The sequence below is a fragment of the Drosophila rhopaloa genome, unplaced genomic scaffold, assembly GCF_018152115.1.
Source record: "Drosophila rhopaloa isolate 14029-0021.01 unplaced genomic scaffold, ASM1815211v1 contig_178, whole genome shotgun sequence".
NCBI classification, from domain to species: domain Eukaryota; kingdom Metazoa; phylum Arthropoda; class Insecta; order Diptera; family Drosophilidae; genus Drosophila; species Drosophila rhopaloa.
The window spans coordinates 10713519-10731768 of NW_025335059.1; the positions used below are offsets into that span (position 1 = coordinate 10713519).

General features: G+C 42.7%; 2 protein-coding genes across 2 annotated transcripts in view; both read right to left on the reverse strand.

Annotated features, from left to right (window-relative positions):
* LOC108040674 (F-actin-monooxygenase Mical) overlaps positions 1-18250 on the reverse strand; it is a 45156-nt gene that overhangs the window by 15671 nt on the left and 11235 nt on the right. Inside the window, 7 exon segments of the mRNA XM_044459075.1 lie at positions 10-546; positions 1361-1627; positions 2265-2326; positions 2690-3183; positions 3269-3401; positions 3462-5128; positions 11564-11615. Of these exon segments, the coding sequence (XP_044315010.1) occupies positions 10-546; positions 1361-1627; positions 2265-2326; positions 2690-3183; positions 3269-3401; positions 3462-5127 (3159 nt within the window). The 5' untranslated portion in view covers position 5128; positions 11564-11615.
* LOC108040673 lies at positions 6739-7533 on the reverse strand. The gene has a single exon (XM_017118243.2). The coding sequence runs from the start codon at positions 7322-7324 to the stop codon at positions 6851-6853; it is 474 nt and encodes a 157-aa protein (XP_016973732.1). The 5' UTR covers positions 7325-7533; the 3' UTR covers positions 6739-6850.

The following is an 18250-nucleotide window of genomic DNA, read 5'->3' on the forward strand; positions in this document are numbered from 1 at the left end:
ATTACTCACAGATTTGGGTATGACTGTGTTGTTGGTGTTGGTGGTGGCATTGCTGCTGCCCGCATTCTTCTCGTCCGAGTTTCCTTCGTCCTTCTTGCCAAACTGGCCGGCGATGGAGGCCACCTTGTTGCGACCTCGCTCGCCCACGTCCAGGTTGTGGCCCTCTTTTAGCTGCTTGTCCAGATTGCGGATGGTCTGGTCAATGTCCTTGAACTTCTCCGCCTCGCGCGAGTCCTGGCGCTGTGGCTTCGACATCTTGTGCTGGCGTGCCTGGAACTGCTCCTTGCTCCACTTGGGCACCTTCTCACGTCCCTTGGGCCCATGGATTTCGGTCTTCTTGGACAGCTCGATCTTCTTCTCGATCTCGCGCACATTCCAGTCATTGGAGTCGATCTTGCCGATGGCCCGCATCAGGTCCTTGGGCTTCTTATCGCCACCGAGGCCCCCGCGTCCCGTCATCCGCTGCTCCATGTTCCGAATGCGATCGCTGAACTGCTCGTCCGCCGTGCGCGGCAATGCCGAGGGAATATCTCCCCGTTCGCGATCCTTTGGTTTACAGGCGACGGATAGTGTTTGTGGTCGTGTTTTGGGTTTTGGTGTTTGGGCATTTAAATAATTAAAGTTCGGAGACGGAGTTGAGGGGTGGAGAAATCAAAATAGATATGCATAAATATTTTACTTCTAATTACTGATCGTCGTAGCAACAAATCCACATTAACAATCAAATAAAAAGCCAAACAACGAAACGTAAACTTAACAAAATGTCCTATTCGGACTGATTAGATGAACGAGCTTAACGTAGCGAGTAACACATTAGTAACTGGCAGACTGGCCTAGTCGAATCTAGATTTTTAAACGTTAATTCACAGCAAATATTGGAGTCGAGACGCGGTTTTAACATGTTTTTTTAACATTTACCGAACAGAAAACAATTTGAAAGGGGTCCACAAAATTTATTTCGAAAATATATTTTGGTTACGAGATTTACTTTTCATAAAAGAGGGAGTTTTCATATTAGTGGTTTATTATCAAATTGATATTTATTCTTTTAGTACGAGCCAAACGTAACAAATTTATTTAAAACACATGTTAAAAATATTATTTAAATGTTTTCAACGATTATGTTAAAGATCAAAACCTTTTATAAAGCATATTTCTTCGAGCGGTAATTAATATTTTAGCCAAGGCGTTTGTTAGTTGCTTAAAACTTCATATCTTGATAAATTTCAAGGGGCAAAACTCCAGCATTAGTCAGAAGTTAGGATCAACAGTGACGCGCAGGGCCAAAAACAGGTCAAGACAACGACACAGAAGAAGACGCAGCGTGCAAGAGCGAGATCCGGAGATTCTCGTCGCTTACGGGAAACAGAAGCTTCCGCTCGAGGTCCTTGACGCGATCGTTGAAGACGGGCGCCTGCTGGCGGTAGAGGAATATCGAATAGTCCTCGAAGGGGGTCCCATCCTCGGCCACCCCGGCCTCACCACCCTCCCGCAAAAGCTTGCCCGCCTGCAGGAGCTGCAGGCTCTTGTAAAAGTTCTGCGTCTGATGGTAGCGCTGCTGGCGCCGCTTGCTCATCCGCTCCTGCCGATTCTCCTCGATCTCCTGCAAGCGCTGCTGGCGCTCCTCCTGCGCGGCAGAGGTGAGAGTCAACACATTGGACAGATTCGGAGGGGTTCGGATTCTGGGGCAGGGGACTTTGATTTTTTCGATCGAGTGTGACTGTGGGAACTATGGGGTGTTTGGGTGCTTTTGCATGGGACATACACAGAACGGATACGGATATCTAGATCTAATTGACTACTTGACTGGGGAAATGCTACGTTAGTAATGTGGGGTCGAGGGTTACGTATCACACGATGGAACATGAAGACGACACTGGGACACTTGGACACTGAGCGAACTGACCTCATTGATGGTTTCGAATGCGCTTATGGCGTTACTGATTTCATGACAGAGAGCTGTTCTCAGCAGGAGCTGAACCTTGGGAACAGATTTTTGATTGGTTTGGTTTTATGAATTTGATTTTCTTGCGTTTTACATTTGTGATTAACAGCTAATTTCTTTGATCGTACATGAGAGAGCTGAGTTCAAACAATTTTCAAACGAGTAATGATAATGAAAGAGAAATTCACATAATGTATGTGTATATATAACATAATGTGCCAAACGGCTGAATCAAGTGGCGCAATGTCACTCTTCAGACCTTCTGGACATTCGCGTATGAACCAATCCACGATATAATATAATGCCAGCATTTACTCACAATATTGGCGGTTTTGTCGACCTGGCGGCGCTTCTTCGAACGGCGTGGCGTATCGTTTTGACCTAGAGCAAAAATAGATTAACAATCAGTATGAATTCATAATCAGGTTCAAATAAATAAGTCTCTGATGTGGCTTGCTATCAACGTAACAACACATAAAGTTGCACCATCTTTTGCATATACCTACACATAAAGCCTATAAACTTGTTTATAATCGCTTAGAAAACAAAATATCGATAGTTTTTTTTACTATTGAATAACAAATATTTTTAAAGCTTTTAAAGTTAAATAATTTAAAAGAGCCTTTGGGCTTTAGTGTAGATTTTATTGCAACTTTACAATTTGATATGAGTCCGCATCTTGCAGCCACATTGAGATTCATTTATTTGCCAGACTATGATGTAAGATGGTAATCTTCAACACACCCTGAGGCGTAGTAGTGCCCGTTCCGCTTCCGGCCACACCGGCGGTTCCCGCGGAAGCTCCCCCAACATTGAGGAGCTGCTCGTGGCGGCGCTGCCGCTTGGCCCGCTCCTCCTCCAGAACCGAGCGTCGCTGCACCGTCGAGGGTATGTCCACCGCATCTTGCATCGGCGACTTGGCCTTGGGCTTCGTCGCCAGCAGCTTGGAGAAATCGGGCTGGGCGTGCGTGTGGTTGATGCGATACTTCTGGCGCAGATCGCTGAAGTCCATCTTGGGGTGCTTGATGTGCGGGATCTCACCGCGGAACAGCTCGCAGATCTGGTCCAAATAGTTGAGCCAGATCCGCGACTCCACGTCGGTCAGATCCAGCGATTGTTTAGCGCTCATAATCCGATCGATGTGCAGTTCGCGCTCCAGAACGGCAAAGGCCAGTTCATTGCACTCCGCAGGGTTCATGTCCTTGGTGGCAGCAAAGTCGATGAGATCAGGACGATAGCTAAGGGGAAGATTAAAACGTTAATATCATATAATTTGTTAAACATTTAATCTGTTTTGAGCCCTAAGTTAAATGGACTACCCACCGATTAACGAGCGCACAGAGTACGCGTCCATTGCGGAACACATCAGATGCCTCTTTGAGTTCCGGAATAAACTTATGGGCGTGCAGCTGGGCACTAATCCATCTCAACAAAGTGGCACCCTGGGGCAATAAGTCTTAAAGGAATTAAATTAAGTATTAAATAAAAACAAAATTTTTGAAATTTATTAACTTACCTCCGCTGCGTCGCTTGCGCCTTCCAGGCGTTTCCACATGCGGCGTCTGCAGGGCGTGCGTGTCCATGAAGGTCTGCTCCAGAATAGACGGGTCGTCCGTGTCTACAAGATGCTTAACCTGCCAGCTGTTAACAGACTCCCGGTTCAGGTTCGGATAGCGCGTGGCCGGGTCCACGGTGTAGGCACTGATGTCCCGCTGCAGGGTGTCCGGCGTGGTCTGGTTGAGCAGCCGGTAGATGCTCTCGCGCTGCGCCAGCACACCGAGGGTGCTGTTCTGCGGGTTGGACCACAGCTTGATGGCATAGGCCGCGTCCATGCTGGACAGAAAGCCGCGGGCACAGCCCGATCCTGTGGGCCAGAAGGGCTCCAGCAGGCTGTCGCCCACGAGGCACTGCATCAGACGGGCGCCCTTGCGTACGATCACGCGGCAGGACATCTCGGCGGCGAACATCGAGGTGAAGTCAAACATGGCCACATCAGGTTTGCCATAGTGGTTAACAGCGAACTCCAGGTTTGGCATTTGGTATTGGGTGGAGAATTCGGCTGCCTCGCGGGCGTAGTCGTGCAGCTTCTGTGTGTCCACGTTGGCCGGGGCCAGCAGCTCGCCGGGATCGGCCATGTCCTCGATGATAACGCCCTTGTCAATCAGACTGTGTTTCTTGGCCGTCATCACGAAGTAGTGCGTCTCGTCCTTGTAGTAGACGATGTTCTCCAGGTCTATTCCCGTCTTGCCGTACAGCTCCTTAAAGAAGGCCTGGTTGAAGATGAAGGCCACCCCGCTGATCTCCTCCACCTTGGCCTCCGCCTCCGTCTTCTTGTTTATGAAGTTGGCCGTGATGGCGATGGCCAACTTGCCGCGGAACTCCTTTCGCCTGAAGTCCAGCATATTCCGTTTGCCATCCGCCCCGATCAGCACATCGAACTCGTAGTGGGAGACAGCGTGATCCGAGGGAGTAACGGCTGCCCTCCACCCACCACCATCGCCGGAGGGCTCCTGGGCGTGGTCGAAGCTGACGCCCTCGTGTATCTCCACGCCCAGGAGCAGCGCCACCTTGAGCAGCATGCACTGCAGCTGCCTGATGGAGATGTGATCGATGGAGCCGGCGCAGAACTTGCCGTAGAACTTCTTGGCGCCCAGATTGCGCAGATCCGTGATGACGAACGGCCACAAATGCAGCACATTGTTGCGGGTGATGCGGTCGCGTTTCTCCAGCACCACCACCTTGGCGCCCAGCAGCTGCGCTTCGATGGCGGTGCGCAGGCCACAGGGACCTGCTCCGATGACCAGGACGCGTGTGCCGCTGCAGGCTGCTCCCTTTCCGTACACCCGATGGGCGGCACGGGCGTCGAACTTCTTCCACAAAGCCTGCGCCTTCCACGAGCGCACCTTGGCCTTGAGCCGCGGGTAGAAGTCGTTGAGGGGCGAAGGCCGCAGACCCACTGCCTCGCACATGGCCCGGTGGAGCGCCAGGATCTGGCGCATCGTGGTGGCCACGCACAGCAGGTCAAACAGCTCCGCCGCCTCTGCGGCAGCCGCATGCTCCGCCATTAGCAGCTGATGTTGCTGCTGCTGTTGCGCCGTCAACTGCTGCTGCTGCAATGGCTGCTGCTGCTGCGGCGGCAGATGGTGGTGCTGCTGGTGGTGCCGCTGGTGTTGGCGGCTCATTCTGCGGAGGGAAGACAGATATTTGACAGTTAGTAGAGTATTTTTGGTTGACGACTACGACTACTAGACAACGACACTTGGACATGGCAGTTGAAGAAATACAACTCACACATGTTTATTTCGTCGTAAAATTCAATTAATTTCTGACAGATTTTTCATTCACGTTTACCCGTTTCTATTATATGAATGTATCTCTGTTTATATGCCTCGGATTTTGCTTGCGCGGTCTTGGCTGTCAAATTAATTTTAATTAATTAAGCGCATTATTAAAAATCGCTTGGTCGGTTCTTGATAATGTTTATACCCTACAGACTTCAACCTCTTAAAATGGAAGCATATTTTATACGATGTAAATTTATGATGAAAGTATTAACATTAATTTAAAATATAAACATTTTGAATTTTATTTAATTTTAAATTTAATAAATCCGGCATTTTAAATTTGAAATATGAATAACCACTTTAATTCAGTTTAACGGATTTAAAACTTGTGGGTTGAAAATAAAAAAGTTGTCTTTGCGAGGGAAAAGCCTCGACCTCCTTTTAAGTCAACGAACCATCTCGTGTTTACTCATAAAGGACTGCCTCGTATGTAAATGCAAAAAAAATACAAGTTTTACTTTTAAAATATTCTCAGAAAGCTGAAAGAAACACATCCCCGTTCATTCTTCCACCCCAAGGAGCTAACAAAGCGCATTTAAACTGAACTTGTCATCATCTTGCTTGTTTGCTCTCCTTTTTGTTTTGCTTACAGATTCAAATGACAACTCAAATCTTGCCAGAGCATTTACTTCAATTAATTAAATCAGAAATCAGAAAGAATTACTCATGCTGATGTCCAGTGACGATAATAAAACCGTTGAACAAAGCAGAGAAAAGCAGGAAATCTACTTGTTGGAAAGCTCAACTTCTGTATGCCCTTAAAACAGTTTTATTAAAACCCTCATAAATAATAAAAATCCCGATAGCCAATTAAACCCATTTGAACTGAAGTAGAGCATTTTGTGCAAATCCATTTTAACCACCTTATGGCAATAATTGGAATAGCCTTTGAGAGCTGACAAGTGAGCCAGACAAAAGCCAAAGGCAAATGAGCCGGTAAAAGCTGCCACTCGAGTTTGAACTTCTGTTTGGATCCGCCTAGACAGGCAACAACCTGACAATGGACAGTCGGGAACCGAGACCCGAGAACTGGGAGCTGCCAAGTGGGAGCTGCAAGGTAGGAGCCCTGAAGTGGAGTGCCATTTGTGACGGGGCAAATGGAAAATTAAAAGTAAGCCACAAGACCGCATCTGTGTGTTCTTTGTGCGAGTGTTTGCTGGATGTGAATGTCCCGCATTCATTCACTCGCTCGCACAAAGGACAATAGCCCCTGGGAAAAAACGAACAAACGAGGACGAGTCATTGCCCCATTTTCGGGAACATTATCAAGATTAGTGGTTCAGCTCGATTAGAGACCCCTTTATCACAAAATGGATTTCAGTGGAAGCTAATTACCCAACATATCAAATCGATTGGCTTAGGATCCTATTCTCTTGCTAACCAAAATTTCATTCTACTATGAATTAAGAAACTAACCCTTATACCATAAAATTACTTCAAAACATACGATCTTGGTCCAAACTCATAGCCTTGCCCTGAGTTTATTGGACGTCAGAAGTTTTTCTATGCACAAATCACAAATCTGTGCAATGGGTGGAATAATTTGAAAAATAGAGAATTTTCACAGTAGGGTTGAGACGGGCAACATCAGGAGACGGGCGTCCAGGGGCACATCCCCGGAGGGCATCCGCTCGCGTTGCTCCCCAGAGGTCGTCCGGCGGTACCCGTTCGCGAACACCATGGGCGGCGATCCGTCCAGCTGCTGCAGCTTAAGCATCAGGGGCGACATCTGGGGCGGGGCTCCTGTGGAACTGCACCCCGCCAAAATCTCCACCGCATACTGATCGATGTCCCGGCCCAGCTGGTCCACCACTGACTGCACCACGGAGTAGCGGCCGTTGGAGCAGCTGAAGAACCCCTGGCGCAGTCCGCCCTCGAGGACGTCGGTGACCACTGGCCGGATGGGAAGCAGCGGCAGCCGGTAAACGTCCGACACCCTTTCGGCCACCTCGTAACTGGTCGCCGGACGACCCAACACCTTCAACACTTCCAGCACCAGAGCTCCATTCTGTCTGCCCAAATTGGTGGGATTCATTCTGAGAGATGGGACGCGGTTAGATTGCGGCACTGTGCCCTTCCTAATTAGATCTTGGTCCTTGCTTTTGGTATTGCTAAAAATTAACAATGAATTTGTACTTTTTTGCTTTTGCGGCGCTAGCCAAAAAATGAAAATCTAAATATTTTTGTTAGAAAATACTTGTAGAAATGTAGCTTGTCCCGATGTTTGTAATAAACTAAAATGAGTAAAATGGTCATAAGGAGATTGGGGTTGGAGATAATATTAGAGGGTTGCTAGGATTTTCTTTTTTTTTCATGAAGATAAAAGTGGATGAAAATGTAAAATTTTGGCTAAAAGTATTAAAATTTGGTTTGCGAAAATTGCAAAGAGTACACAATATTGCTCAAGAAGCGTTTGAACAACTTATAAAAAAAGACACGGGGATGCCAAAAGCAAAATTGCTCATGCTTTGAAAAAGATTCCTTTTTTGCATAGATATTATTATCCCTGACAAATTATTCTACAGCAACCCACACAAAAATCCCTTGCCCAATGCCAAAAGTCAGTCAGTCCAATTTCTGTTGTCTCATCGTCTATTAAAGTTCGGGACAAAAATTCGATTGGCGCCAAGAAAGTCATAAAAAAAAGAGCTCGCCCAATGCCCCAACCACGCCCACTGTTCGAACGTAAAAGGGGCGGTGGGTAGCTGGGCGGGTGGGTCACGCAATTGGCGACAGCTCTACAGTCTTCCTCTCCACTCTTTACACAGAAAGAAAATGTTCAGATTTTATATATAAAATCTTCATTTTTTTTAAAATTATATTTTGTGGAAATTCGTTTGGAATGCACTTGGATTTACATAAAAAAAACACGAAAACCTTATCTTCAGCATATCATAGCCAAGCCATATGGAGATCGATTATGAACCTCAACTCTTGTAAACTGAATATTATTCTTAATTTTTTGGTATCAACGTTCGACCGGCACTTTTATTTCCGTGTAACTCGCATTGCTTTCTTTCGCTCCCTCTCAAGCCCTATTTGTTTGTCTGGGTTAAACAAAAGACTTGTGGGTCACATTGGGCACACACCACATTATGTCACTGCGCGGACGAAAGGGAGAAATGCCAAGAGAAATGGGGGAGTGTGGTGGGCAGAGAGATGAAACACGAAAATTAAACTGGAAAGAAAATGAAAAGTTTAGCGTTTATCGATTTTTGTCTGCTGTTTTATCAGCCAACAATCGTCACAACTTGAAGTTGGTTGAGGCAGGGAGGAAAATTATAATTAACCGAAAATGTGAAAGAGGCTAGGGTATTCAAACAGCCGGCGAGGGTGGACTGCAAAAGGCTTTCCTTTTCGAACTGGGGGTTAGACGAGCGAGTGACTCATCTTTGTGCACATTTTCACATACTATTCGAGGGAGGCCCAAAAATATCCCACCATTCGCACAGCTAAATTACTCATAAATTCTGAAATAAAACCTAAATTACGGACTTTGAGTAAACGGAAGATTTCATGGTTTATAAAGTGATGCACATGGCTGCCGGACAAGATCAAGGTTCTTGAAAACAAATGAACCATTTCAGTTTGAAAAGCTGAAATTTCTCTTTCTTTTCGTAGTTGAAAATTGGCCGATGGCCAGGAAATTTGTATTAAATATTCAAAACACAAATATTTTGTAGTCCCATTCATAAACAAAATAATTAATTCCGTTCAAACTTTTGTTATTTCTTTCCAATTTCGCTTTTGTCAAAATTATTTGCTCACCTGAAGAAATTGACTCGTTTGTTAAAATGTAGACAATATTTTCCTATGGTATCACAATACTTTTCGGTTATATCACAATATCTCGTATTTATTTATTTAATTTTTTTTGTCGGACCGTTTCGTTGCGAGTTGAGGAGCCACTTGATCGGTAATGAAGCTACGCCACTGCCTGGGATCATTTTTAAGGCAATTTAATGAAAACACTTTACAAAGACAGATGACAAAGATACAATGAATCCAGCCAGGTGAACAAAAGCCAGGAACATCCCAACCACCCGAACAACGTGAGAACTTCGTCAGAAACGGTTGATATACACAAAAACATAAAGGAAACTCTAATTATAGATTTATAGATATTGTATCTACAAGCAGAACCCATCAAACAAGTGTTTTTTTTATCGAGAAAAGAAGGAAAGCCCAGTTAGGGAACATGTCGATATGAAAGCTCTTTCTTGGGCACTTTCTAGCAACATCAAACCAACAGAAGAAATACTTTCAGATTTTTACATGAAAGTCACGTATTTTGAATATTTCTTTGTTGTTTTATTCGTTCAATTTTTATGAGACAATTGTCGATAGAAATATGTCACTGAAACGTGAGGAGTTTTTAGAAGTTATATATTTATTTAAAAAGAGCGACGAAATGGAAAATTTGAAAACCACAAAGTCTTTTTTAATATTTCAATCTAATAAACGTCTCAATATCAAATCAAGTTTCTTAGCACCTCTACGCTTCAGAAATTGTGGCAAATGCCCACAGCTGGGGCATAAAAAAATATGCAAATAGGCAGTCGCTTGATTGATTTGCGCTCGTTGTTTTCTAATTTTGGTTCCTATGCCAATTGATCGACAGCCTCGCAGACAAACAAAAATTGTTGAAATTGCAGCAAATTGATTTATGAACACCACGCCGACAACAGAGCAACACGAACAACAATGCGGAAGTGTCATCGAATATGTTTGGTATTAGGGGTACCCACTGCTGGTGGGAAAGTAAAATAAAATATCATTCGACCAAGTGTGACAATTAGAGGCACGCCTGTGGCGCTTTTCTTTGCCTTTCCGCTGGTTTCACAATTACAACAAGATGACAAGTGAAAAATAATGAAAATAGATTTGATTGAATAAATCTTGTCGCCAACTTTTGGTTGGCAGCCAACTTAAACTTTGTGCATTGTTATAAATTTGTTACCGTATTTTATTTGGCACTAACAGACGTGGCTAAATAAATTACGTTTAATTAGTGGGACTTGGTCAAAGCGCTGACAGTACAGCTTATCTCACGATATAGCAATTAAATATCGAATATATTGAGACACCCTGGCCATATTTCACTTTCGCAATTTTCTAGTTAAATTACACTTTTAGAAATCTGTGGACTTTTTACAAGTAAGTTTGTCTGTCACTTGGCAAGGAATTAAACATATAGTGCTGCACCATCAAGTGTAATCTGAGGCAGAAAAATATTCAAATAGACAGCAGCAAAGCGTACGTTCGTTTAAACATTTTTTTGCTATTCTTAGCCAAACAAAATTGGGTCAGCAAACGATGCGGTTGGCCAACTAGCAGCCACGAGCCAAACATTTTCCCAGAGAAGAGAACGAGATGAGGGGAGAATCTGCGAGGCGCCTTCAACTTTTTTTGCACTTACATATATATTTTTGTTTATATATAAATAGCGAATTAATTGATTCTGAGTGTTTACTCCCTGTCTCGAGCTCGCTTTTTATTCCTTACGCAAGCAAAATTTCTTGTTAAACGAATTTTAATGCGAAATCAATTTTATGGCTGCCGGCGACTTCAAATTACATCATCGGTGAAAGGAAACAAGGAGGAGAACGTAGCTATTCAGCGATTCAATTTCCTTGCGGCACAGCAGCATCCTTTGTGGATAATCCTTTTTGAATCATACCGTTGACATCATTTGGAGTAGACTTAGCGTCACCATCGATTTTAAATGATAGTGTATTTAACAAAAATGTATAAAATCTTTATTTTACTGTTCTTAAGAACTCTTTTTAAAACACATGTATCTAAAAGTTATCCACCCCTTAAAAACAACTATATATATATGTTATAAATTTAAAGTAACAATAGATAGATTACTTACAAAAAGTTGATGATGGTCACGAAAAATAAAGATGTATATCATTCATATTACTTTTGATGCATGCCAGCTCCAATTAAGAGCTTTTTCAGCCTAATTGTATTTAAAAATTCCCCATTTTCGTCTGTCGGACCACTTCCTGCACAATTCAACCCATATTAAAATAAATAAAAAATATATGCCGCCTGCACAGGAAAAAAGAATCAAAACCGGAGCGGGCAAACCCTATTCTCCCCAGTCCGCCCTCTCACTCCGCTCCAGTTGCATTACAACTCGGATTGGGGTCATACCCGGACAAAGTTCTCCTCTTGGAGAAACAAATTTAATAAACAACAAAATGGATAAAAATTTACATAAATATTCTATTTTTTGCGGGGTTTAATTGCACACTCAACTTACTTGTCTCAGTCGCTGTCGATGTCGTGTGGGCCTGTCATATATGCAGCATTAACTGTAAGCAAAGGAAATTTAATATGGTTAGATCGAGTTGGGTACAAATGCATTGCAAATAACTAAGAGGTAAATTTATTGTCTCTAATTATGCCACCAACTATTGTGACATTTCAATGTTGAGGCCAATTAAAGATATCGGAGCCTTCATTATATTTATGTGGGCTGTGCGAATATCTCAAAAAGCACCAGGAGCAACAACAACTGAAAACCAATTTATAAATGTCTTACGGCTTATGATGGATTTCAGGTTGTGTGTGAGTCGCGTGGGCCACCAAGACAAAGAAATATTCATAAATAAAATCGTTTAATAATATCAGAGATAGCAAACCGAAGTGTTCAACACACTTTCGAAAATTGTATCTTTTAATACAATTACGGACTACTCTCCCAGTGAACTTAAAAACCGAAACATTTTACTGTCTGAATTGTTGACCGAATACATTTAATAATACGTATCAAGATAAAATAAAAAGATTTTTGTTGTGATTTATATAGAGTGTAAAATATTACAATGAAAGAAATTCCAAACTCGAATCATTTTAAACATTAATGCTAATAAAATGCAGTGAGTGGATTTCAAGCCCATTTATGCCGCAAATTAAATGCGAAAATATGGGCAAGGTCTCTACCGAAAACAGATTGAATACGACAGATTGCAAGAACAATTTATTGCATGCTCAATTGCAATAGCAGACAAGGTAAACAAACAAAATCGCAGACGTAAACACCTGCTTAGGTAACGTCGGCTACCACATGTCAATTACCACATCCTTTTGCCTCTCGGACCCCCGATCCACTTCCCTGTCCTCACGAATTTCGCACTGGACTCCGGCAGACCCTCTCGAGCAGTTAAAACTGCAACAAATGGCAAAAACTACGTACGGCTGGGCATTTATTCAAAGCAACAGCTCGGGCACGAAAGTGGCATTAAACTCAGTGGAGACGAAGACGATGACGATGACGCTAGACGACTGACGATGAATAAAACACTTCGAGCCTCCGGTCCCCAGCGGAAAATGCTGAAAACCCAAACCAAAACAGGCCAGAGACAAGACGAAAAGGAAATAGCCAAAAAAGAAAACCCAAACACAAAATCACGTGCCTAACCGCATCGACGTAAAATTGGAGAAAACTGCATTTGAGAGAGTGAAATTGAAATGCCCTTTCAAATCTTATTATGGAAAATAATTGAAAATTAATAGAAAAATTCCACATTCCAAATTTTTATACAAATTAAGAAGCCAATAATTTTAACAGTCGAGATGGTAAGGTCTGTTTAATATCTAAATGTAGGCTTTTAAGAATTTGCATAGACTCTTTCAATGCCTTACTCAAGATACTCGTTTGGAGGATAATAGAAAAACTGCGGCATCAAAAGATTTGCGTCTCCTTTTTGGCAATTTTGGCGGCTGCCGTTTGGCGCTGCCTGCAATGAATGAAATTAAATGTTGCCAATGGGGATAGACTCGCAGAGGAAAAATAAAAAAAAAATAGCCAGAAATGCTAGCATGCAAACAATAACAACGGCCACATCACAACTCGTTTTGTTGTTAGCTGGTTTGGTTTGGTTCGCTGGTTGCCGCAGCAGCCGTCAAAAGTTGCCAAACTTGGCCAAGTGTGCAATGGCAAGTGTTCAGTTATTTTTATAGCCACCGCAGCAACAACAACAACAATGGCAACAAGCACGACCACGACAAGTGCAGCAAACTCTTGGCCAGGCTAAGGTGAAATATGATTGCAGGCTGGTTGGCCCCAAGTCTTGGGCCTTAAGGAAAACCAAGCCGAGCAAAAGACGTTGCCAAGTTGCTGTTGTAGCGCTTTCACTAGTTGCGCCGCCGACTTTTCCCATATTGAAAACGTGGCTCTTACAGTTGGCCTATAACTTCAAGCTTTGGCCTGGCGAATTTCGGTCCATTAAATGAATATTTGCTGGCGGCCAAAAATTCTATACAACATGTTCGGTCGCACCCAAATTGTTTTTACAAATTTTGAACATATATATGCAAATTTTATGTTGATCACGTTCATTAGTTTAATAGACATTTGACGAATAAGAAAAGCTGTTTACATAATCCATGCGAAAAGTGAGAGGTAGAACTTTTGCCCTTTGAAAAAGATCTCATTTGTGAATAAAATGTTTGAATTCTTCTTATGCACTAATATTTAAAATATATTTGAAATAATCAAAAGATAAAAAAATTATTTTATCACCCTACTGTTTATCCACTGCAAATATTGATATTTATTTTAAGAGTAGGCAAGAAAAACAATTTACAAAGCTTGATTTTGTCATAGACGTGCTCTACTTTCCGTTTCATTCTAAGTTTATCTCTATTTGCGTTCTACACTGGATGTGAGTAACATTAGCACTGGCTTTATTATTTCGCTAGATTTATAAGCTAGTTTAACCCGTTCAAAATACGGCAGTTGCAAGCTGGGTAGTCTATTGCATGCCATATACCAAACAAGCGAAAAACCAACAAAACGAAGACAAATACAGCAGACGGTGAGATAAAGTATCTAGAGATGACCAATCTGAGATATGGCATCGCCCTGCGCAGCGAAGATAGATGGGTGACCTGACCTTTGGCCGCACTGCTGCGATGCAACAGAAACAAAAGAGAGGCTGCTTCCACAATGCCGGCAGTTAATCATCGGTTATATCATTGACCTCCCGAGAGTTCGTGGCGGCGCTCCTCCTGCATAATCATTCGCTCAGACACACAACCTCCCATTTTCTCCCCACCGCAGCATAATTAACATCTGAGCGATAAATGTAATTAGCGATTGCCTGCACTTAATTGCACTTTCATTGAGCAGAGTTCATTGCCGCATCTCGGGGCTTTTGTGTCAAATGTTGGGCCGTGTCAAACAATGTTCAATTTTCTTTTTCGCCTCTCATCAGACTTTCTGGCCCCCTCCTCCTCTTAAGCCAGCCATTGAGTATCTGCGAGATATACAAAGGCAGAGCCAACAAACAAATGCACCTCGGAAAATAAACAAGCACACACATTGAGTTGCGCTGCCAACGCAAAGAGTTTGGGTCGAACTTTGTTTAAAAATAACAAGAAAATAAGAAAATGTATCTGCCAGCACTGCAGTTCTGCCATCCGAAAGATACGGGCCCACTCGATGCACACAGCTCACAGCTGGGTCTCCGCTTTTAGTGTAAACATTGTGTCTAAATAAACCCCATTCAAGGATGGGGCACTGCAGCTTCTTCAAAGCGTTTCTGACCTCAAACAAGTTCTAAAAACTCAAGACTTTTTGTAGGGGCGCAAATTAATTATAAATTATTTGAAAGGATTCAAGAATACGGTCGACTATTTCAAACTTAATGACTTTATGGGTGAACCGGAATCATTCACAATATTCCCATCCATTAACTTTAAGTTTTTGTTATATAATATTTAATATTTTTACAAAAGTTTTCATATATTTATTGGACCTAGTTAGAGTGTAATTAAGGTTTATTTTTTCAAATACGTAATATTCGTACTAAACCAAATAAACTGAATACTTCTTCCACTTCCAACATGACATTTCCGCATGACTTTTCATAAATTCCATTATTCTTTCGTGTTGCATGTAAATGCAGTTGCACCGTAAATTCAAATAAGGCAGGATCACTTACACAAGAGCCACTTGAGGCGCTATTTTTAGACCACTCCCGCAGAAAGTCGGCAAAGAAAAGCATAAGTGCCAAGGCCCGAGGTGGGAAATTGCGATTTTCACGCACCGTTCCTAGTGTGATTTACTCCTGGCCACCTCGACGTCACCTGTCCCTGACTCTTTGCTTTTTGATGTCTCCTTGGGCGTGCGTGAAGTGCGGCTATTAGGAAAATGTGTCTCTCGCAAAGGCAATGCGCCTATTTTTAGTGCATTGGCTCCGCCAGCTTTCGGGTTGGCCATGAAAATGTATCTGCATCTAAGTTGGCGGCTGCAGGTGTAGCACTGTAGTGGCATCGCACAGGTGAAAGTATTTAATTATGCGTCTGCCGCATGACAAATCTGTTGGTGTTGATGAATTGCCATTGCAATGCAAAACATCCTTGGCTAAATGTCGGCTTGGCAAGTGAATTCCCCAGCGCATATGGCCAGCGGATGCGAAAAAGCTCGGACAGGAAAGTGAGTGCCCAAAATGGGGCTCGTCGGACTCGCGTTTTCATTGGAAAAGCGAGGCGATATCGCCATGTGTGGCACTGGCAGGGGCGCTGATCGCAGCTCGATTACAAGGGGCGCAAACATTTATTGGTAATGCAAACAAACAAAGTGTCAAGTGGCCGGGATTTTGCCTTGCCAATCGTACTCGTATTTTAGCCAGCTGCGTGTTTATTTGTTTGCCAAACGTGTTTGTTTGCCCACCCCCGACTGCCATTTCGATATTAATTTGCTTAGCAATTCGCACTTGGCTGCCATGAATATTTGAGCATGAGAAAAGCAGTTAGCAGATGTCATTTCAAATTTCGCTTTCCACATTTCCCCGGAGAGTTAGAGTGTGTTTGCTAAACCGATGGAAACTTAGTTTTCCCTTCTCCATATTAATATGCCTAATATTCCCCAAGGCTCACAAATAACACATATTTAATTGAGTATTGCGATGGTTGTTTGTTATCTAATCGCTTCTTATTACAACGTTTTTCTTGGAATTGTCTTCAAATCTCAGACGCACACCGGGCGTATGAGTAATATCAACAATTCATACAAAACATTGCTGGGAGTTCTGCGATGACAACAGAATTGTGCATGTGCCAATTAATGCTTGCTATTAAGTCGCTAATTTGCCAAACGATTAGGTGATTATTTAGCCAGGTACACTTCAAATGAAAAATCAGAGTTAATTCTCAAAAATTCCATATGCGAGGGTAAAACAAAAACAACAGATAATTGGTATTTCCTTTTTTTGGGACTATTATTATTCAGAGTGTACAACGGGGCGCATGGGCAATCGACAATCTGAAAAGATGATCTGATACAATAAAATCTAAATCGAAAGCTAAACCAACCGAGCAAAGCCATCACTTTTAAAGTGCAACTGCAACTATTTTTACATTCAATTTTATTTATATTTTAGCATTTTTAGCTGCCGCCGTTATTTTGATTCGATTTCTTAGTTCGCTGGCATTTTCATTGCAACAGCAATACAGTCTCACCCGCAGCAGAAGCCGCCCAGCAATTGTTGAACGTTTCGAACATATTTGAGGCCTGTTGTTAGACAATTTCATTTGCAGTTTGCTTTAACGCGCAAATATTTGCACAATCCTCGGGCCGCTGCAATTGTTGCTGCGTTTGCCTCGGTTGCCGCTTTGCTATAGTTTCAGTTGCTGTTTCGGTCCTCTGAGCGCTAATTGAGTGAGCACACGACAGGCAGGCAGTCATTCAGTCAGTCAGTCAGACGAACGGTTAGAGGGACGGGCTGTCAAGCAGCTCTAGAGGAGAAATGAAAAACGCAGCGAGGTCTGGCAGAGATCTGGCCGAGCCATATAATGTGGGGCATACATCGAACAGTGCTTCCCCCACCGGCTCCACACTTTGTTCATGCCTCGGGAAGCTCGAAGCATGCAACACGCCATAAACTTCAAGGAAGTTGCCCAAACGATCAGCATCAGCAGCAGCAGCAGCATGCGTTCCGAAAGGAATTTTGATTGCCCCACTGTAACTGATTCCATCCCCCACCCCTAGCCACTCTCGACCACTGGCCATAAAATTGTCATAAATTTAATCCGATAAAGTTTCATTTCATTTGGCGGGTCGGTCCATCTAATCAGCAACCTCATAATCCCCATCATCATTACGGCTATCAATGCAGAGGAAAAAAAGCTTATATCCCCATCAAAATCAGCAGGTCAAATAAATGTTACCAAAACTATTTCAAATATCTTGATTTGTGAATACTATTAAATCAAAATTCAACATTAAAAAACAAAACCAAAAAACTAATATTTTAAGAAATATACAATTTTAATGTAAACCATTTTAAAAATGGTTTTGACATTCAAAGGCTGATTTCAGCTCTAACAAAATATAGAAAATCCACATATTTATCAACATATCATAGCAATTTATCTTTCTGTGCATTTTATTTTTGATGTGGTTATTCTTACTATAGTATATATGTATATTTCGTTGACAGTCCACGGCACTTCCACAGCGCATCAACGCACATTTTCCGAGCTTCTTTTTTTGGGTCAAACATAGTTTTTTATATGTTGGACAGCCAAAGTCAGTGAACTTTTCTTTAGATACAATATTGAGGAAAGTTCTGTGTCTTGACAGAGTGATGGAGCGTCGGACTGACAGATTGATGAGCATTTTTCCACTTATCAAATTGGCTGCCATGAAAATGTTTTCATTTAAATATAATCGGTTGAGAGTTAGATTGCGTAATTGATTTGCGAGGCTGAGAGCAACAAGTTTTGCCTGAAACCGAAATCGATAAATATTGCTGACTCTGTCTAACTCATCTCCCTCTCTATCTCTCGTTGAGTGTGCGTCTAAAGAATCTTGTTAGATGCCGCGGCTCTCACTTAGCATTTGCAATTTGGTCAGGAATGCTGCTCTTTGTAGTGGCGAAGTTTCGCTTTCTAAATGCCTCGCATTACTCATACGACACGTTGCACAGAGTTGCAAGTT

Coding starts and splice junctions, on each gene's coding strand:
- LOC108040673 (XM_017118243.2), bottom strand. CDS start 7,324: ATGAATCCCACCAATTTGGGCAGACAGAATGGAGCTCTGGTGCTGGAA.